The sequence below is a fragment of the Equus quagga genome, chromosome 9, assembly GCF_021613505.1.
Source record: "Equus quagga isolate Etosha38 chromosome 9, UCLA_HA_Equagga_1.0, whole genome shotgun sequence".
NCBI classification, from domain to species: Eukaryota; Metazoa; Chordata; class Mammalia; order Perissodactyla; family Equidae; genus Equus; species Equus quagga.
In genome coordinates, this window is record NC_060275.1 from 67,375,305 (window position 1) to 67,396,211 (window position 20,907).

The 20,907-nt window shown below is 58.7% G+C and overlaps 1 protein-coding gene across 4 annotated transcripts; it reads right to left on the bottom strand.

The window, feature by feature from the left end:
* Positions 1-2,298: 2,298 nt before the first annotated feature.
* Positions 2,299-20,861, bottom strand: MEF2B (myocyte enhancer factor 2B). Of its 4 annotated transcripts, XM_046671401.1 has the most exons (10): positions 19,994-20,861; positions 18,494-18,723; positions 6,318-6,400; positions 5,582-5,785; positions 4,442-4,576; positions 3,808-3,955; positions 3,510-3,643; positions 3,325-3,418; positions 3,069-3,180; positions 2,299-2,742 (listed from the first exon to the last, which is right to left on the bottom strand). In XM_046671401.1, exons 3-10 carry the CDS (start codon positions 6,369-6,371, stop codon positions 2,517-2,519), a joined length of 1,107 nt encoding a protein of 368 aa, XP_046527357.1. In that variant the 5' UTR covers positions 6,372-6,400; positions 18,494-18,723; positions 19,994-20,861; the 3' UTR covers positions 2,299-2,516. The 4 variants fall into 4 exon arrangements, with proteins under 4 accessions (XP_046527357.1, XP_046527358.1, XP_046527356.1 ...); XM_046671402.1 differs by lacking the exons at positions 18,494-18,723; positions 19,994-20,861 and adding an exon at positions 11,498-14,523; XM_046671400.1 differs by lacking the exons at positions 18,494-18,723; positions 19,994-20,861 and having other exon boundaries at positions 5,582-6,130; positions 6,318-6,401.
* Positions 20,862-20,907: the final 46 nt, after the last annotated feature.

The window sequence follows — 20,907 nt, forward strand, 5'->3', positions numbered from 1 at the left end:
CCACACCCACCGGCCCTGGGCAAACCGCCCCCACCCCCACCCCGGCACAGCTTTTGAAAGCAGCCCACATTTTTATGAACCCCACACTTAGCTTAGCCTGTGGGCACTGACTTCAGGGACTGGCCCATTTTCCTGTCCCCCATGAGGGTGAGATCCAGAGGCTGAGAAGGCCGTGCCTCAGTTTCCCCCAGGGGTCCTGTGTCTGGTTGTGTGGGGAGCCATGACTGCAACACTGTGGGGGCAACCACGTGGGTAGTTCATCCACCCATGTGAATGGCCAGGATTCTTGCAACCTGAGCAAGATCCCCAGAAGGGTAACCAGGTGGAGCATTTGCACCCTCCTGGTGACCACCGTGCCCTCGGCAATGGTACTGCCAGGGGTGGCGGGGTCCATGTGCACCCCGGAGCCTGGAGTCCACTGTCATGGGCTGGAGCTGGGACAGCGACTCACCCTCCTCTGAGGGCGGGTGGGGACAGAAGGGAGCTGGTGGGGAGGATTTAGGACCCGAGTCTGACAGAACCCTCCAGCCTCACTCGGACACTCTACAGAGGTCTTGAGTTCACCCCACATCCTGCATGGAGGGGGCTCCCTCATCGCCCCCATCCAGGTCAAGGCTGCGAGGCACCCACGGCATCCTCTTCCCTTTACCACCACATCCGAGCCATTGGGGGTCCTGGTGGCTCTACCCCCAAACACACCACGGAGTATCCCTCCAATGCCCCTGGCCTCCTGTTGCTCTTGGCCCTGGACCCTGCCCCCACCCCCTGCCACAGAAACCCCAGGGAGGGGAGCTTTATAAGCTTTGATCATGCCTTGTTCCTCCCGTAGAAAATGGGCCCCAAAGCCCCAACTTCACTGCAGATGAAGGTGTCGCAGACTGGGAAGATCGTGGAGGACAAACCCCAGCCTGTGTCTCGCATGTGGATGGTGTTCCAAGCACAGCCACTTAAAAGAGTGCCCTCACCTCACAAAAAGGTCTGTCACTTCACATTTTTTGCCCTCTCCCCCTGCCCCTCAAAGGAGTCCACTCAAAGTCTTGGCTGGGGAGGGAGGACTACCGGAGGAGGGGAGGCACCAGGGAAGGAATCCCTGGACTGACGTTGAAGCCGGTGACGCACACGCTTCACCTCTGCATCTACCATCTAGGGCAGTGTGCGATAATGGTGGAATCAAGGCACTGCGTTTTACTGACAAAGCCCTTCTGCGGGGCGCTGGGGTGACAAGAGTGGATAAAGGTCTTGAAATTGTTGGTCAAGCTGACTTGCCCACCCCTGGCTGAGCTGGACTGGTCAGCTTTGGATCTTGGTAGAGTGACTGTGGGGGAGGGGGCAAATCTCATAAGGGCTGATGCCGACACTCCATGTTTTCCACATTCCAGTCCAAACCCATGATCTCCACTCAACAAACCCTTTGTCTGCTTCAGTTAGCAGTCAGAGCTAGTTTCTCAGCTGGGGGCAGTGCAGAGGGCTTCCTGGAGGAGAGGACATGGAGTTGGGTCTTGGAGGGTAGGAAGCAGTCTAAAAAGGAGACAAGTTGGGGGTTGAGGGAGGTGGTCCAGGAGCAAGGACCAGCATGGCTCTGGTGTTGACACTGCAAGTATTTCTAGGGGGCTCAGGGCAGGGGACAGGGTGGGAGACAGGGACAGAGTGGGGTGGGGGCAGCTGAGTCAGGGGTCAGATCTGAGCGTTATAAAGATCCCACTGAGATCACCGCGGGGGGTGGCTGGATGCGGGATGAGCCCATGGTGCTCCCTCTGGCTCCTGGACCCCTAAGTGTGCCCTTACACACGGGACAGGCTCGAGCGATGGGAGTTTGCACCCCCCGAAGTGGATGGATAAACCCCTGGCTCCCCCCTCCCTCCGGTAGAACGGAATTGCTGGGTCAAGGGGTCAAGGGATACGCCCATTTAAAAGATGAACAGCTTAGCTTCTTGCTGCAAGCGATGGCGCCCGGCCTGGCTGCTTCCCCTTGAGCCCACCACCCGACACCCCCAGGAGCTGGCGGGTAAACGGCCCAGCCCCTCGTCCCTGACGTGCAGCCACTCCAGGCGCCTGATCTGCGCGGTCCCCAAGGACCCCCGCGGGCTGAGCACCCACGCCCCACGGTGTAACCTGCTCGTTGGTGCCCCCTGCAGGGCTCCTCCCCTCACGTCCCCACCCCTACTCGCCGTCCTCCCGGACACCCCACCCGCCCTGGGGTCCCCCTCTCAGGGGCGGCTTCTGGAGAGGCCGCTGGGGAAGAGAGGGGAGGACCCGGGTGGGGGATGGCTCTGCGCAGCGACAGACAGTTTCTTCCACGGACGCCACGCGTGTTTTATTGGTGGATACACGCCCAGGAAGAGAGAAAGGAGCCCCCTACCGTGGATCCCAACCCAGCCTTCCCCCTCCCGGGCCCCACCCCGGAGGGGCTCGTAAGTGCTGGGTCTTCTCTCAGGATGCGGGGAGGGAGGTTGGGACCCCACGTGCCCTCGTTCCACCTGGAATGGGGGGGCAGGGCCGGTGCAACCCTGGGTCCACTACCGGGGCCAGCTGTCAGCAGTGGACAGCCGGCGCAGGGGGGGCCCGGGCCGTAGGGGCTCTGCCAGCGGCCGGGCCAGGAGCAAGGGGTAGGGGAAGGCCTTGGGAAAGTCGCCGGGGCCCCCGGGGGCGGGCGAGAGGCGCTCCGATTTGATGCTGACTGGGGGCGTTGGTGGGGAGGCGCCGCGGGTGGGTGGGCCCTCCTCGCCCAGGCTGCGGCCCCCGCTGGAGGGAGGGAGGGAGAGAGAGAGAGAGAAGGGTGCCGTGAGCTCCGCGAGGGCGGTCGGGAGGGAAGCCAGGGAGGTGGCCCGGCCTGGGCAGAGGCTCGGCCGGAGGACCTTGGGAAAGGAGGGGGTGGCGGTCCCCCTTGGGGCCTCCAAAATAGCTGCTCATCTCCACTGGGAACAGTCGCGAGGAGCTGAGTGCAGAACCAGGGGTGGCCACCAGGGGTCAGCAGTGGCTAGGGGCTTCGGAAGACTTGGAGGGGCCCCACAGTCGACCCGGACTGCGGCGGGGGTGGGGAGGCAGGGGGGAACAGTCGGGGTACTTACCTGGGCTGAGCGGGGCCGGCTGGGGGCCCATCACCCCTCGAGGGCTGCCAGGGGGCCAGAGTGGGGGGCTGCAGCAAGCCGGGGGGTGGAGGAGGGTCTCCCAGGCCATATTCTGGGGGGCGGGGGGCAGGAGGCATAAGCTGAGGCCTACGCCACCAGCCCGTTTTCCGTTCTGGTGGGCGGGGGAATGTGGACCCCCCAGCAGGCAGGTGCGTGGCTGGGTGCCGCCCACAGCAGGGTCGGTCGGGGCTCATACCTGGGGGGCCTGCAGGGAGGAAGGGGAAGCTTCCGAGCGGAGGGCCTGGGGCTGCCGCGGAGCCTGGACTCTGCAGGCTCCCATAGAGGCCTCTCTGTGGGGAGACAGGGCGAAGCGGAAACTGAGGCCCACACCCAGACCACCCTCCCTCCCCAACAGCCCTGCCACACCTTCCCCTCACTCACCGAGGTACTCAGTCCCCCCCGGGCCCCGGCCAAGCCACCAGGCAGGTCTGGCCTCCGCCCGTCCGCTGCCAGGTACAGGGGAGGTGGTGTCTTGCTGGCGAGGTGGCTCGGCGAGAAGAGGGGGTGTGCCAGGCCTGGGGAGCAGGACAACCCCAGAGAGAGGGCAGGTGGCCATGTCATCTGAAGTCTGGGCCCCAGAGGTGATGCACACCGCCAAGCAGTGCCCGAGCCAAGACCCACTGCCAGCCCCGCTGGGAGCCCCATCCCTCCTCCCCCAGGGCCTATGCCCCATGCTCACCTGGGGGCCCCACTTTGGGGGCTGCTGGCCTGAAGGGGGATGGGCGGCTCTGAGCGGACAGGGCCTCTCCGAGCCCACTGGGTTCACAGCCTGGTGGGGGCAGGGCCCCATAGACCATGTCCGGGCTGGGCATAGTTGGGGCTGCTGGCTGAGGGCAGAGACAACGGGATTGGTTGGAGGAATGTGGAAATGAGGGCATCAAGTCCAAGACATAAAATGCCCATGAGTTCAGGGGCCAGCCTCCACCTTCTGGAAGCCCTCCCTACTCCTCCCTCTGGCCTAACCCCACATGGCTAGGGGAGTCTGTGTCTGGCTCTGTGGCTTCTCAACAGCAAGGTCCAGAGCTGAGGCTTCTTACATAGCATGGGGTTGGCACTGAGGGGGCTTCTCAGGGTGTTTGATAAAGAAATAAAGAAAAAAGGAATTGTCTACCTGTTGAACTCTTATTCATCCTTCAAAGCCCGGACAACAATGCCTACTCCTCCAGGAAGCCTTCCCTGCCCACTCAGGCAGAGACCTGCCCCAAACTCTAGGCTTCCTGGCCTTAGGTCCTTCTTTCAGTCTCAGCCTTGACCACTTTGGCCTAGGAAGTGGGGGGTGGGCCCCATTCATGGCAGGGCAGGGAGTCACTTACATAGAGTCGGGGTCGGGGCAAGGCTGGGTCACCCCCATCACCTGCCAGCCTCCGCAGTTTCTCTCCTGGCCCCTCAGGCCCCTCATCTGGGTCCAGCTCTGGTCCATCGAGGCCCACACCCCTCCGCTTCAGTGTCTGTGGGGAGGGGAGACAAGAGCGTGGACCCTTCCTCCCTACCCCAGCCAGGGAGCCTGGTTTTATGGGAGAGGGGAAAGACTCAGCTCTGTTACTGGGGTGGAGTGCAGGCACAGCCTGCTCCAGCCAAACCCCATTCACCAAAACCCCCAGTGAGTTACCATCTAGTAAGTTCCAAGTGTGTGCAAGGGAGGGACTTCCTGCCCTGGGACCAGAGAAGCCAAGAACCCACCCAGGTCACATAGCCGGGGCTCAAGATCCACCCAGGCCTACTGGTGCTGTCCTGATGCGCCTCCTGAATGCGACTCGGAGCCTCCATTCTGCCCTGACAAGCAGACTCCAAGCCAGGCATGCAGGAGGTGCTTCATAAATGTCAGCAGACGGAGTGCCTGAGGTCAACTTTATAGGCTTTCCTGAGCTGCCTTCCCCCTGGGCCCAGGGACCTGCACCCTCCTTGACCCCTGCCTCTCCTTTGCCAGCTTCTTCCCACCCTCCTGAAATATTAGGGGCCCCTAGGCGCAGCCCTAGGCCTGTGCTCTCTCCAGCCCTGTGGCTGTCGCATCCTGTTCCGGGCAAAGATTCTCTCAGCCAAAGGGATGGCAACCCCGCCCATCCTGGTGGCCAGTGTGGGTGCTGGACCAGCCAGTGCAGGGGCTGCTCAGCCTCCTTCTCCTGAGAACACAGCGTCTCAGACAAAAACACTCCCGGACCTCAGCGAGGTCGGCCTGCTTCCCGGTGCCTTTGCTTCTCTGTTTCTGTCCTCACCAAATGGGTGACAGGATTAAAGCAGATGATGTATGAGGGGCACACGGGGCAGCCCTCAAAGCGCAATTGTTGATTTTTTTATTTCTACTATCCAGGCAGCTGCCCCTGGATTATCACCTGCTTTTACCGGCAGCAAAGCCAGATTGCAACACTCATCTTTTGTGCAAACCAAGAGTCCCTGGGCTCTAGTGAGCAGAGTGTGCTGGGCTTCCCAGGGCCGGGAGGAGGGCCCCAGGGTACCTCGAGGATGTCGGTGTTGGTGCGGCTCTCGTGGGGCTCACTGTACTCCGTGTACTTGAGGAGCACGCGGTCCATGTCTGTGCTGGCGTACTGGAAGAGGCGGTTGGCGCTGTTGAAGATGATGAGGGCAATCTCACAGTCGCAGAGCACGCTCAGCTCATAGGCTTTCTTCATCAGCCCGAACTTCCGCTTGGTAAATGTCACCTGGACCCAGGACCCACGGGCAGGGTGGAGAAGACAAGGCTTTGGGGTGGTGTGGGGGAGGAGGAGGAGCCTAAATGGTCCCCGAGCACACCTCATGATTCTGTGCCTTTGCACGTGCTGTTCTTCCTGGCTGTACTGCTTCTCCTCACGTCTCAATCTGGCAAATTCCTATTGATGCTTCAAAACCCAGCCCAAATGTCCTCTCCTTTGGGAAGTTTTCCTTGGCCTCCCAGGCAGAGCCCACACTCCCTCTCTGAGCTTCCCCAGTTCTGTTCCTCCCTCTGGTCCAGCCCTCTGAGTTGGGTGTGTTTGTGTCCACTTTCATCTCCCCTATGATTGGGGCTCCTGTCATCAGAGAGAATAAATGAATAAATCATCCTGAAAATGAGTAAATGCTACATCTCAAACTCCTGACATCGCATCAAGATTCCTCATCCCCTTGCAGTTCCCCCAAACGGCCAGGCCTTTGCCCAGAGCTGTCCCCGACCAGGAACACCTCTCCATCAACGGCTGCTCCACCCAGCGAACTCACCTGCCGATTCCTTTGGTCCAGAATGCGTGAAATCTGGATTTTTTTCCTCCCCATTGTCTCAGGCTAGGTGGAGCAACCTTGTTCTGGCGGAGGAGAAGGAGAGAAGGACAGAGCAGCTGGGTGGAGAGTGGGGTCAGGCTCTCCAGCGTCCCTTCTGTCCTCCGCCTGCCCCTGCCAGGCACTGAGGGGGAGATGACGAGTGAAATCAAGGAAGACTGGGTCGCCCCCATCACCCTTACCCTCAGCCAGCTCAGCACGCAATAGATGCCCGATGAACACCTTTGGACCAATTCCACACGAGGAGAAGGCTGACCAAGGGCAAAAGAGCCAGGTACAGATGCCCCCTCCCCAAGCTCTAACACAAAACAAGACAATAATTGTGGGACCTCGGGGGTGCCTGACTTCCCTGGGCCCCCAGTCGAAGTGTGGATAATAGTGTCACTCACTGCCCAACGTTGTCAGGAGATAAAATGAGCTAACACGCATGAGGCATTCACATCACCACAGCACACAGCAGGTGCAACCTATGTGCTGCTATTAGGCATATTGGCTGCAGCCTAAAAGCCCTCAACAGGACAGGTTGGAGGGACACCCTCTGCCGGCACCCAGCAGTGCTCAGTGATTGTGAGCCGCCGACAGCGAGCCTGCTGCAGGCATCGGACACCTTTCAATGCATTCAAGGCCACAACGCCCCCCGAAGAGCAAGATCGAGGGCTGTGCTTACAAGAAAACATGAAATAACTGCACTGAGAGTGGAAAAACGACCAGAAGGAAATGCTCGATGGGAGTCACCACCGGATGGAAATGTATGGGCACTTTTTTTCCCTTTTTGAAAACACTGAGATGCAATTCACATAACATAAAATTTACCATTCTGAAGTGTGCATTTCAGTGGCATTTAGTACATTCACGATGTTGTGCAACTATCTCTTCTATCTAGTTCCAGAATATTCCATCGCCCCAAAAGGAGACCGTGTCCCCATGAGCACTCACTCCCACCCCTCTCCCCAGCCCCTGGCAACACTGATCTGCTTCTGTCTGTGTGGATTTGCCTGTTCTGGACATTTCAGAAATGAGATCACACCCTGTGTGGTCCTTTGTGTCTTTTTGATTATCTCAATTTTCTAACCTTCCTCCATCAGTCATCACAGATTATTTCTGTTTGAAAACATTTTTTTGGAAAAGAAAAACAGAACCCCCATCCCTGCCCCACTTCCCTAGAATGACCTCAGGCTCAGAGCCCTCAGATCGGGGTTTGGGCCCAGGGTGACTGGGGGGAAACCCCGACCCTCCTCACATGTGTCTTGGATCTCCCTGGCGGGGTTCCCAAGGGTCAGAACAGGCAGTTCAGGGAGGGCAGTATGTCCCCAAGGCATGCAGCATGCTGGGGCCCAGGCCCTCCCCAGTGCCCCATGCAGGGCTCCTCAGAATGAAGGCCTCACACCGCCTGTCCTGCGGCATCCGCCCCACTGTGCATACAGCCACCCTGAGACCCTAGGGACCCGTCAACCCTATGACCACATTTGACCTTCCAGCCCCTCTCATGTCACAGGTGACTGAGGCCCTGTCACAGGCCTGCCTGGGGCCAAGTGGGCCTGTGCTGGGGTCCCAGCCAGCCCTGACCCGCTGTGCGGTCCTCAGTAAGGGAGGCCTGTCCCTAGGTCTCAGTTTGCTGTTCTGTGAACTGAGTGGGCATGAAATGCAGACCCCCTGGCCCAAGGCCTGGGAATGAGCTCTCAGGAAGTGTGGGGAGATGTAGGTTAGTCTCCGGGTGGAGCCACACCTGCTTAGACCCCACCTCGAGGGGTCTGGGCGGGAACCCCATCATCCCAGAGTCCCAGGGCCCAGGAGTGTGAGATGCCCCGGCTATCATATGCGGCCCACTCTGTGACTCCAGGTGCTCCCTCCACCCTCTCTGGGCTGGGTCTCTGAGCCGTCACAACTACGCAGAGCCCAGGCCAACAGGAGCCCCCACCCGGGCCCCCCAGCTCCAGCTTGTCTAGCTAAATTTAACCTGCACGGCTAATTTTAACCCTGGGCCAGAATCGGGCATGTTCCCACGGCTGTTCCCTGTCGGCTCCCTGGGGACAGGAGGGGCGCACTGGCCCGGAGGTCCCAGTGCCAGGATGACTCCGGAAACGCCCCCCACGCCTGGGGTCCCATGGGAACCTGGGACTTGGATATGAGTCTCTGGGCCTGGAATATCCAACTCTGGCCCCTTCTCCATCTGTCCCCATTTTAGACAAGGACATCCCGGCTAGGGCAGAGTTTACACAATGGGGGAGCCCCAAGAGCCAGAAGGTCAGGGGCGTCTCTCTGAACTGAGACCCAAGTGCCAAGACAGGAAGTGAGTTCCAGGCAGAATGAACAGCAGGTGCAAAGGCCCTGAGGAGGGACGAGACACAGCAAAGAGGCTGGAGTGAGGAGGCTGGGGGGAGAGGCCATGGAGGCAGGGCCACTCTGGGCCCTCTGAGCTGCTAGGGTCTGTGGGTTTGGTCTAAGAGCAACAGAGAGCCACGGGAGGGTTTTGAGCAAGGAGGGTTTGATTCATCATTTAAAGACTTGGCCATGGCTGCCATGGGGAGCAGAACTGTTGGGGGCTAGGGTAGAGATGGCAGGAGACTGGAGGGGAGGCCTGGGCTGTGTCCCTCTGGGAAGAAACTGGGGGTGTTAGTCATGCACTTTAAGTCACTGTACTCCTCGGCTCTTTGGGTCCTCCAGAAGCCACCAGATCCCCTGCCATCTCTGGGCCAGGCCTGACAGGGGCAGATGGGCTCACACAGGGGTTTGACTCTTCTAACCCCTGATGACCTTCTAACTCTGGAACCCCGAATCCCCGCCCAAGACCCAAAGTCATCCCCAGCTCTAGCCCTTCAGGGATCTGCTCAACACAGCTCTGATCATGCCCCTTCCTGCTCACACACTCTCCATGGCTCCCTACTGCCCTCAGAAGAAAGTTCCAGTCTCCAGTCTGACATTCCAGGCCCTGCCCCAATCAGCCCCTGCCCATCTTTCTCTACCTTCAACAAAATGTCTCTGTCTGGAAAGCCCTTTTGTCCCTTCTTCACCTGGCCTCCTATTCACACTTCAAAACCCAGCTCAAAAAACCCATTCCTCCAGGAAGCCCTCCCTGACCTCACTCTGGACTCCCACAGTCCTTCCCCTCCAGTTCTGACCCCATGAGGTTGTGAGTATGTATATTCAGCTCTGTCTCCCCAGACTGGAAGCACCTCAGGACCAGACACAGAGGTGGCTGGGGAGATGTGGTGAATGGAGCAGGGCAAGAGAGACACATTTGAACTACCCCCAGCTTCCCTCAACAACTTCCTCTCAGACTCCCCCAGCTGACTCCCTACCCAGAAATACACGCGCATGCAAATCCAGCCACTCAGCGTTGACCTGTCTCGGGCCCAGGTGTGAAGAGCCAGCCAAGGAACGCGGAGGCGGATGGCCCAGGGTGTGCATATATATTTGTACTCACATGCAAATCCCCACCCCGAGCCGCAGACAGAGCCGGTGGCCCGTTCTCCAGATGTTGGCGTGATCGGAACTGCTGGGGGGAGGTGGCGGCACATGCCGAGTGTGCTGGGCATGAGGGGGGAGGCTGAGGTTTGGGGAGGCCTCTTCTGTGCACACATTTCCCGCCCACCCAATGTCCATCTTGTGCCATCTGCCCAGCAGAGAGATGGACTCATCGACCAGGGAACGGAGAAGGAAGAAGAATTAGGAGAAATCCAAGAGGGCATCTCAGAGGAGGAAGCATGTAGTCAGGCCTCAATGGAGAGGCTGGATGGGGGCCTGAGCAGATGGTAGGGGGTGGGCACTTGAAGCCAGGAGTCCAGCTCCTCCCACTCCGTTCTCTGCACCCTCATCCTGGCATTTATTAAGTATCAGCCATGTGCCAACTACTGAGAGAAACTGACCTCAAAAGAAGTTGAAAGCTTGAGCAGACCAGTGAACACAGATTAGAAAAGAGACCTGCCATGAAGGAGGCACAGGCCCAGAGGGCTCACCGCTGTTTCATCAAACCTCTATGCTTGGGAAAGTCCAATGTTATTTCAACTAACTCAGACCTTTGAAAATGAAGGGAGCTGCCCAAGTCACTTTTATGAAACTCCTGTGTGTCAAAACCTGAGTCCAAAAAGAGAGAAATCCTGGGGCCTGCCCAGTGGCACAGCGGTTAAGTCCGCAAGTTCCACTTCGGCGGCCCGGTGTTCACCGGTTCGGATCCTGGGTGCGGACATGGCACCGCTTGGCACGCCATGCTGTGGTAGGCATCCCACGTATAAAATAGAGGAAGATGAGCACGGATGTTAGCTCAGGGCCAGGCTTTCTCAGGGAAAAGAAGAGGATTGGCGACAGCAGTTAGCTCAGGGCTAATCTTCCTCAAAAAAAAAAAAAAAAAAAAAGAGAGAGAGAAATCCTGACCATGAAAGGGACGGTGTCAGGCTAGGTCTTCAAGGAAGACCTCTCTGAAGAGGTGACACTTGAGCCGAGACCTGAATGAGAGAGAGACAGGCAAGGAAGGGACAAGTCAGGGGTGGGAGACCTGGAAGAAGGGTGTTCCTGGTGATCAGGAGCTTGGCATTTTGAAAAAAATCAAAGAAGTCTGTGTGGCTGGACAAAGTGGCAAGGGGGAGGGGAGCGGTGGTGGGAGGACTGTGGGGTCGGATCACGTAGGTCCTTGTGGGTCACAGTGATGTGTGCGGGCTTTACTCTGAGGGCAATGGGGAGCCATGGAGAGTCTGGGGACAGGGGAGGGTCAGAATAGGCTTCTAGTTTTAAAAACCTCCTTGCACTCACATGTGTTGCCGGTGGGAGGAGGTACCTATGTCTGAACATACGACTACCATAACCAAGGGATCCCTCTCCTCAGTACTCACCCAAGAGAAATGGGTCCACAGAGAAAAGGACACAGACAAGGATGTTCTCAGCAGCTTCATCCATCAGAGCCCCAAACTGGAAATGACCCAAATGCCCTCAACAGGAGAATCGATAAATACTTTCTGGCAGTTTCTAGGATGGACTACTACACAGGACAGTAAAAGGATGCACTCCAGCTCCATGCAACCACACGAGTGAATCTCCCAGACCAGGCACCGATTCAACAATGCTAACTCCACAGGGGGACACGCCATATGGTCCCATTTACACGAAGTTCCAGAACAGACAAAACTTACCTACGGTGATGGATGTCAGCCAGTGGCCACCCTGGGCCAGCGCCAGAACAGGGCAGTGGGAGTCCTGGGGGCTTGGTGTCCTGCTCCCTGGCCCAGGGTCTGGGTACACAGGTGCGTCTGGTTTGTGCACACTGGTGAGCCCTACTCCAGTGATTGGTGCATTTTTCTCTACGGGATTCATCGCAACCAAAAGATTTTGTTTCACAAAGCTCCCACTGCTCATGGCTGCTGAGGGGAGCAGCGTCTGTCCTGGTAGGAGTGCAGTGACAGGGAGAGGCTAGGGCAGGTGGCCAGCTGGGAGACTTGGGGCCTGAACCGGGATGGGGGCTGCAGGTGAGCAGAAGTGGACAGATTGTCCAGTTACTAAAAGTACAGGATAAGCTGGTGGCACACACCTGGGATTGGGGAGGAGCCTGGGGTCCCAGGCCTGAGCCCAGTGCCAGGGAATGAAGGAAGATTTCACAAGTGCCTGGAGCATCATAACTCTCTATGGTGGTACTTGTGGTCACTAAGTCAATCAACAAACACGCCTCCGGTTCTTCAGGCCATAGACTGTCACTTCCCTGGCCTAGAGAGGCCTCTTAGTCCCCTGGCAATGGAGATGGGGGGCTGGAAGGAAGCCCACCTTCCCACTGACCCTTTACTGCTGGCCTTTCCCATGGGAGAACTCAATTTCCTGCCAGCAAATAGGAGTGAGAATCCTTCTTCCACCACCTGGGGAGGAGAGTGGGGCTGGAGGGGTCTGTCGACCTTTTGGCCTCCCAGAAGCCAGAAGAAAGAGGGCCAGGCCTTGGAACTGGGCACGCTGAGTCAGCATGCCATCTTGCAAGACCACAGCGACGTTCATGGCGACACGCTGGACCACATCTAGCCCCCACTTCCTCCCCTATTCAACGGGTCACGGAATCCTGACTTCAAAGGTTTTGCAGTGATGGTTTGAGAGAAAAGATCAGGAAGGAGTCAGGTTCCCCTTCTCGCCTCCCAGCAGGGCTGAGATGGGGGCACGGGTGGCAGACCCCTGAGCCCAGATGCCACAGCCTGGCGGGCGACCCAGGCCAGGAGAGGAGGGGAGGAAAGGAGAAGTGAGAGGCAGGTGGGTGGCAGGGGGAGGTGAGGGCCCGTGGGATGCGGCGAAGCGGGGAGGGGGCGCTGCTCCTGGGCGGCTGCAGCAAATCAGGCCAGTGGCCCCGCCTCACGCAACCCAGGCGGTGGTTTCATCACCTGCTCCCCAAGTACCTCATTACGGGCAACAGGAAGAGCCCCTTGGAAAGCCGGGACCCCCCCTCCCCTCTCTTGAGGGTTCCAGCAGCTCTGACCCCAGCTGCTGGTGACCCTCCCCCTCAGCCTGGCCCTGGGCCCGCCTCCTTCCCTGGAGGCCTGGGGGGATGGTGCCCCAGGTGGAGGGGCACTGTGGGTGACCTGGGGGCTGGCTCAGCCCACAGTGGCCCCTGGAGCCCAGCATCTGCCCTGGGGAGACAGTGGGCTCTGGCAGTGACTCCTGTGTGGCCAAACTAGTCAATTCTCTCCCCAGAAGATGGGGAGTCAGGGGCGCCTCCCCAAGTTGGGGGCGCTTCGCAGGAGGTGCTCTGTAGATACTCCATCCCTCCTTCCCCTGTGCAGGCAAACTTCCTGGTCACGGGCCCTGACCCCCCCCAGAAGGCCTTGGGGGTCACCCCTCCTCAACCCCGGGGGCATCCCCGCTCAGAGTGAGGGCCCCAGGCAGATTCAGGCAGGGGTGCTAGAGGGAGAGGGACAGAGAAGGCCCACTCCTCATATGGATAGATGGGGGCAGGGAGATTCTCCACACAGGGAGACCCCCAAACACTGGAAGAGCCCCTCAAAATCCGCAGATGCCTAAAACACACACAGACCTCCCAGACATATGCACCACCCCAAACACATGTGGACCCTTGCATACAAAGTCCTCAAAACACATACGGTCCACTGTGCATCTAGACCCCCCAAATCCATAGCCCTCCAAACACACATATCCCCAAACACACTCAGATCCCCTACACACGCAGACTCCTCACACAGACCCCCAAACACATACAGAACCCTCAACACATGCAGACTGCCCAAATCCATGCTGGTCCCCCAATACATGCAGGCCCCCAGACACAGGTAGGGCCCTGGAGCCTGCAGGGTGTCGCCTACCCTCTGGCTGCCTGAGGCAGGGTGGCCAGCATGCCCCGGGGGAGAGATGTTGGCTGGAGGCTGGGGGGGGTCTGAGGATGGGGTGTGAGCATCTGGGGGGTCACGTGTATGGACGCTCCACTGGGGCCACAGGCTACATTGGTGCAGGGCAGCATGGGGATCTGCAGGCTGTTCCTGGGGCCTGAGGGTGAGGTGTGTCACCCACCTGTGGCTCTGAATCCTGGAAACCCAGAATGTTCCAGTTGGAGAAAGTGCCTTGGGGGTCCGTTTGTCCACAGGTCCCTCTACTACCCACGGGGAAACTGATGCCCGGTGGGGAACCTTCAAACCCACCTCCATAGACCCCTTCCCAGGCCTGTTCCTGCGAGGGCCCAATGTGGCCACGTGCTGAGAGGTATGTGGGCCCAGCCAGACCAGGGTTCAAATTCTGGCTCCACCATACACTCATTGCCTGATGTGCTCTGAGCCTCAGTTTCCCCGTTTGTACAACAGGCCACCTCAAGCTCCCCAGGTGCCCACCCACCCATCTCTCCTCTTTAGGAAGGCTTTCTCTACCAGCAAATGCCCAGCCCACCTTCTGCCCCTTTCCAGGTACTTGATACACCAGCCCCCGAGACAGACCGGCCACTTACCGATCGCCAGGTCTTTGCCCAGGCTGTGCCCTCCCCCTAGAATGCCCTTTTCAGGTTTGCCCAGGTCTGAGAAGCTGCTGCCCATCCCTCAAGGCCGATGGGCAGGAACCCTTCTTTCTGGGGACAGCAGTTTCCCAGGTGAGACGTCTCTCTCCCTGCGGCACTGAGCCTACCAGATATTTTTTGCGCTTGTGACTTTTTTCTTTTGAGGAAGATTAGCCCTGACCTAACAGCTGCCGCCAATCCTCCTCTTTTTGCTGAGGAAGACTGGCCCTGAGCTAACATCCGTGCCCATCTTCCTCTACTTTATATGTGGGACGCCTACCACAGCATGGTTTGCCATGCGGTTCCATGTCCGCACCCGGGATCTGAACCGGTGAACCCTGGGCCGCCAAAGCAGAACGTGTGCATTTAACCACTGTGCCACCAGGCCGGCCCCTCTTTGTTACTTTCTTTGACGATCCTGTCGGCCCATCAGGATGTCTGGTCTGCGAGGGCAGGGATGGAGCATCCCCAGTGCCCTACACACAGCAGGCCCCAATCACCCTTCCTTGAATGAATGAGCAAACAACTGCTTAACAAATGAAGAAATGTCTGCAACTGGTTCAGTTTTCTTTTAAACACCTGCTGGCCCACAAAACAAATTTGAAGCCCCATCTGGCCCACAGGCCACGTTCGAGACCCCTGCTCTAAACAGCCACCGGCACAACAGCCAACCAGACGGTGTTCCTGCTCCTCTCAGGTCAAGAGGCTGACCCTCCAAAGGTCCCACTGCCGACCTCAGAAGGAAAGCACCTCCCGAGGATGTGCAGGATGTGGCCGCCCTCACTGCCCACCGCTGGCCCAGCCTGGCACACGCTCACCTGCTAAGAAGCCCAGTTTCTCCGTCACAGCCACTGCAAAAGGAGGCAGGCTGCCCCATCTCACCTCCCCAGGAGTCTTGGGACCCTGACACCCAGAGCCAAGAGAGACTCAGCATTCCTAACCCAACCCTGCCGCCCCATATAGCTCAGAGCCCAAGGCCACCCAAGGCCCCCATGAGCCCCTGAGTCGCAGTGGCAGCTGCAGGGACAGCCCAAGCTTTTCTTCTCTTTGTTCCAGAGAAAGATCTCCCTGTGGGGCCCCAGAAATTCATCCCCAGAGGCTCTGGCCTCCCTGCTTGGGAAATTAGCACATCTGTCAATGCTGGCCGGAAGGGACTCGGCCACAGTGGGGACCCCGAGATGAGGCCTTGGGGCATCCCTGGTCCCCACTCTCTTCCTCCAGAAATGTCTGGGAGCTCAGCAGGTGCCAGGGACATGGGGCAGGGAGTGGACAGAACCAGCTGGCCTCCTGCATCACCCAGGGGGAGACAACTACAGACACAACTGTCAGGGACGGAGGCCTTTGAGGAAGAAATTCAACAGGGGGAGGCAGTGAGGTGTGGTTGGGGAGGGAACTGCTTTGGTCAGAGGGGCCAGAAGGGGCTTTCTGCAAAGGGGGGTCTTAAGGACGAAAGTACACAGCCAGGTAGTGATGTGGAGAGACTGCCTGGTGGAGGGAACGGCAGGTGCAGAGGCCCTGAGGTGAGAACATGCTGGGTGGATTGCAGGTGTAGGGGTGGCTGGCATGGCTGGGGCAGGGTGAGTGAAGGGCAGATGGAGATACAGGAGGGCAGGGAGGCCAAAAGGGGCCTTGAGGTGTGGGGTAATAGGGGGAACTGTAGAGTAATGGGGAGCCACAGAAGGGTGTGTGAGCAGAGGAGGGCTGTGGTCTGATTCAGGATTTTCAAAAGACCCCGTGGCTGCCGTGAGGAAAAGTCCTGTCAGGGAAGGCGGCCAAGACAGCATGCAGCAGTGGGAGACAGTAGGGGCTGTGAGTGTGGAAAGAGGACAGGGGCAGGCCTGTGCCACAGCAGAGACTCCTGAGGCCAACCTGCCTCGACTCTCCCTTCCGAGGGCCCCACGTTGACCTTGGGTGAACCTGGACTGGAGGAGATGGGGACAGGGAAGCCGACAGGCCTGAGCCCTCCTCAGCTCCTGGCAGCGGGTGGGGTTGGGATGGGCCTGGACGGGCTCACGGGCACCTCTGCTGGGTCACAGTTCAGGTGGCACCTCCTGTTATGGAGCACCTACCGTCTTCCTGGGCCCACGTGCCACCTCATTACACACGGGACCTGCCTGACACACAGCCTGGTGAAGCAGAGAAGCTGCCCCCAGTTTACACAGGAGGAAGCGGACTTCTTCCTAGGGCCACGCAGCAAGACCTGACCCCTAGAGCCCCACTCAACCTTTGGCTTGTCCCCAGGGTCATCCTGCTGTGCCCCAAAATCACCGCCTCCACCCAATCTGAGAAGTGGGCCTGGGCTCTGTTGGGCTTCCTTCCTGAGCCTGGGGGCCATGGGGCAGCCTCACAAGCCCCCGAGATGCAGGCCCAGGGAGGCCCTTTTGGGGCTGAGAAACAGGACTCGATCTCTGTGTGCACCCCACAGGGATTCACAGGCCAGCACTGGGGTGAGCTCTCCCCTCCAAATGGGACCCCAGGCACACGATAAATCCTCTTCAAAACATGACATCCATCTCCAGGCACATGTGTGCCTCAAATCTTCCAGGAGGACAGATCCCCAACATGTCTATATCCATTGCATCTGAGTTGGGGTGACAAATGATTTTAATTCCCTTTCTCCTCTTAATTTGCATTTTTGAGATGTCTGCCTCATTGGGTCATGATTTAATAACATTAATCATTAGTTGGAGATGGGAAGTAAGATTGAGCTCAACTTGCTCGGGTCACAGGGCTGGCCATGGAGCTCAGAGAGGGGCAGTGATCTCTCTGAGGTCATACAGAGAGGCGAGAGAGGAAGCTGGGGCCCTTCAGTCCTGGTTTTTGTTCTCTGGGGGGTTGAGGGGCAGCCTTGAACCTGTCCTTTCTCTGAGGGGGCATGGATGTCTCCATCTGGGCTCAGTCTTCTCTTCTGCAAAGCAGAGACTTCGGACCAGATAACCAACTTCCAGATTTTGCAGGTTAGACCCCGGAGTCCCAACTGTCCCCAAATTCCATTCCCTGGAGGCCAACATTTACTCCTCAGCTCAGCCAGGCAGTGCGAGGGAGGTATGGGGACAGGAGGGAGCGGGGCTGACTTCCCCCAAAGTCCCTTTGATGTTTGGAATCAAATCTCACACACCAGTCCTTCCGAATCTAAATACATTTTTGAACTTAGTTTCCTTCACCCCAAGAGATTGAGAGTTCTTGCCCCCGGATGCCAAATGTCCAGAGGCCCTGATCTTCCCCAGTGAGGATTCTCGGCCAGGCATGAAGCCTCAGCTATTTCTGACTTCTTGGGTCTGCAGCTGGAGGCTGGGAGTGGCCAGGGACCCTGGTCGCTGACCAACATCTGCAGCCCTGGACCCCGAGAGAGGCAAAGAGGGGGGATCATGACCGTAAAAGTACTGCAGCCACCAGATTGTCATGTGCTGAAAACTGTGAAGGGCTATGACTATTGTTCCTGTACTCATGTCCCAGATGGGGACACTGAGACACAGGGAGGAAGGTAGCTCAGGCAGCTATGACCCCCAGCTGTGGGGTTCCATGCCCTCTGCCCTGTCCCCAGCCACATGGGCACCCTGTGGGCCCAGCTGAGGCCCCACGTTCACTACATGAGGTGCAGACTCCATGGGGCCAGTGAGGGTCATGGTGGTCACAAGCACATGTGGATGGTCATGCCACACGAGGGTCTGGGGCTGTGACACACAAGGGCACATCCACAGCAGGATGGCATGGGGTTGTGCACAGGGGCCTCCAGGATATGCAAAGGGGTGTGCCCAGGGAAGGGGGGACACTGCAGCTCACAGACACACAGCTCAAAGACACATAACAGGGGCTCACGGCACCACGACTTTGGACACACAACTCCCTAAGTGACATCAAAACCCTCAGACACACACCATTTGGACACACAACCCCTGGACATACGATGTCTCAGAAACACAACCCTTGGATTCACAACCCCTTGGACACACCCTCCCCCTCAGACTCACACCCCTCGGACACACCCTTTGGACACAACCCCTCGGACACACAACCTCTCAGACTCACAATCTTAGGACACACACCTCTTAGACACACAACTCTCCGACGCACAGCAGCACACTCAGACCTCCAACCCAACCCATCCCACAGATGCAGTTCAAAGGACACCGCGCAAGCCTCGGTCCGACGCGACACGCACCTGCTCGGCCTGGGCCCGCGGAGGCTCGCGCACCGACCGGCGGCGGCACAGAGCTCCGGATGCCGGGCGGCCGCAGGTGCCTCCAGAGCGGGCGGCCCCGCCCCCGGGAGCTGATTGGACGGGGCGGGTTCATTTGCGTAGAGGGCGTGCCCGTGGGCTGTGGTGGGCGGCCACTTGGGCGTGGTCCCGCCCCTGGAGTTAGGGGCCCGGGACTCGCACGCGGGAAGACTCTGAGATGCGGAGTTGAATAAGGAGGGAGGAGGACTCAGAGGAGGGAGGCTGGATCAGACCCGCCAGGCTTTCCTTCGCCCTCACTGGGCGCCCCTGACCTTACTGCTGACCCTGACCCTAACCCAACGGTGACCCTGACGCTTATTTGAACCCTGTCTCTAACTACTGCTGGCCCCAACCCCGGACTTACTCCAAACTGATTGAAATATAACTCCGACCCTCGACCCTGACGGCCCCAAGAGGACCAAGCCCTTCTCGCAGCCAGCACTGACCCTTACTCTCACCCAAATGGAGAGACTGCAGAAAGGGGCCCTGGGGTCACCTGTGTGGCCTTGCACAGCTGTGCCTTCTGCGGGATGTGTGACCCCGTATGCCTCAACAGGAGGGTGACAGACCCCGGGCTGCTGAGTGCCCTCCTCCACTTCAAAGGTCAGCTGGGGCAGGGGGAGGCTTCCAGGACTGGACCTCCTCCCTAGGATGCCAGAACCACCCAGCACAGGGCCAGGCCCAAAGTGGGATGGGGTGAGGTTGTGGTCGTGGTGAGTGAATCAATGTGAAAAAAATTACAGGATGAAGATTATTTTGGACTGGGTAATCCTGAAGAAGCCCCCAGTCTGGAGGAGCAGAGCCACCACACACTCCCTGCAGCCCTGTGGAGTCAGGCCTGGGCCAGAGGAGGGCTTCCCAGAAGAGGGGGTATTTGTACTGGGCCTTGAAGTATGAGGAGGAGTTTGCCACTGGGAGAAGAGTTTTCCAAGAGGAAACAGCATTTGCAAAGGTGCAAAGGAAGACTGCAGAGCATTCTTTGGTGGAGGGAGATGAGAGTGGTGAAGCCAGAGCAGTAAGTGGAGCTCATTGGGCTGGGTGCACAGGTAGAGGCTTGGGGATGAAAAGGAAAGGGTCGATGTGGGGCAGGTGAAGGGGGAGAGCAGGCAGGTTGCAATGGCTGTGTGGTGTCCACCTTCTCAGAAGACAACAGGAAATGGCTAGACCCCTGGACTCAGGGGGGAGCATGTGGAGATGTCAGTGTGTGGGGGACACTGAGGAAGGGAACAGGGGTACTGAGACATTTGGTCCTCTCCCCACAACTCAATTTACCCATCTGTGACATGGGCAGTTTGGATCCCTAGTCTGGGCACAGCTTTCTCTTTGGACATAAAAACTAGGGTTCACACTCTGTCATAAGGAGGTGGAGATCAGGGATCCTACGTCCCCTCTCCCCCGCCCCTGCCCCTCAGGGCCCAACACCAGACAGTGTCCCAAGGATACACCAGAGCCCAGGCCTGGCTGGGGGCTTCTGCCTCAGCTCCAAGGTGCAGAACGAAGCTTGGGGAGCATGGAGGTGGCTGGGGAGCCCCAGGCCCCCCGAGGGCTGCTCTGTTTACCTGCGGCCGCCTGCCCGCCTCTGATGCAACAGGCAGGCTCTGGTTACGTGAGGGTGGCAGCTGGAGCAGCTCTGGGAGCAGCTGGGGCATGGCAGGAAGGGCCCCCCATGAGTCGGCTGAGGCTGCCCCCCATGTCCTCTACCCGCTGCCCCTCCCACCATTTGGGCTCCCTCCTCTGTTCCTACCCTCCCGCGTCACCCCCTCCCACCACTCACACTCCATGCTGCCTTCCCATTCTGATTGATTCCATCTTCTATCACTCACACCGTTTCCTATAACGGCTCCTCCTTTTTGCCTTTGCCCCTGTTCCTGTCCCATAACCTCCCATGTCACCAGCTGTGTCACTCTGCGTGGACCCCTGTCCCCCATCAGGGCAGTTAGGAGTCTTCTCAGATGAGGGGATACCCTAAATTGCTGGAGTAAGTGGTTGGAGGGTGGAGGGGAGGTTTGGGGGGAGAAGGGGGTGGAAGGGCCAGAGGGTGGTCCTGGGAAGGGGACTGGGAAGATGGGGGAGGTGAAGGAGGAGGCAGGGGTGGGAGGGTGGGGAAGTGGACAAGCTGCTCCCCCCAAGCCTCCTCCTCCAGATCTTCTCCCACACTGCAGCAGGGGAAGGCTTTAAAGGACCCTCCATGGCAGGGACAGTGTAGTACAGTGGGTAGGGCTTCAGGGTCAGACAACTTATCCCATCTCTGATGCCCACTCACTGTGTGACCTCAGGCCAGTCACTTCTCCCTTCTGAGCCTGTTTGCTTATCTGAAAAGTGGGAACAACACCCCCCCTCCCGCGGGGGGGGGGGGG

Coding starts and splice junctions, on each gene's coding strand:
- MEF2B (XM_046671400.1), bottom strand. CDS start 5,881: ATGAGGTGTGCTCGGGGACCATTTAGGCTCCTCCTCCTCCCCCACACC. Junction 4,577..5,581: donor CCAACACCGACATCCTCGAG/GTACCCTGGGGC, acceptor CCCTCCCCACAG/ACACTGAAGCGGAGGGGTGT. Junction 3,956..4,441: donor TGCCCCGACCCCGACTCTAT/GTAAGTGACTCC, acceptor CTCTGCCCTCAG/CCAGCAGCCCCAACTATGCC.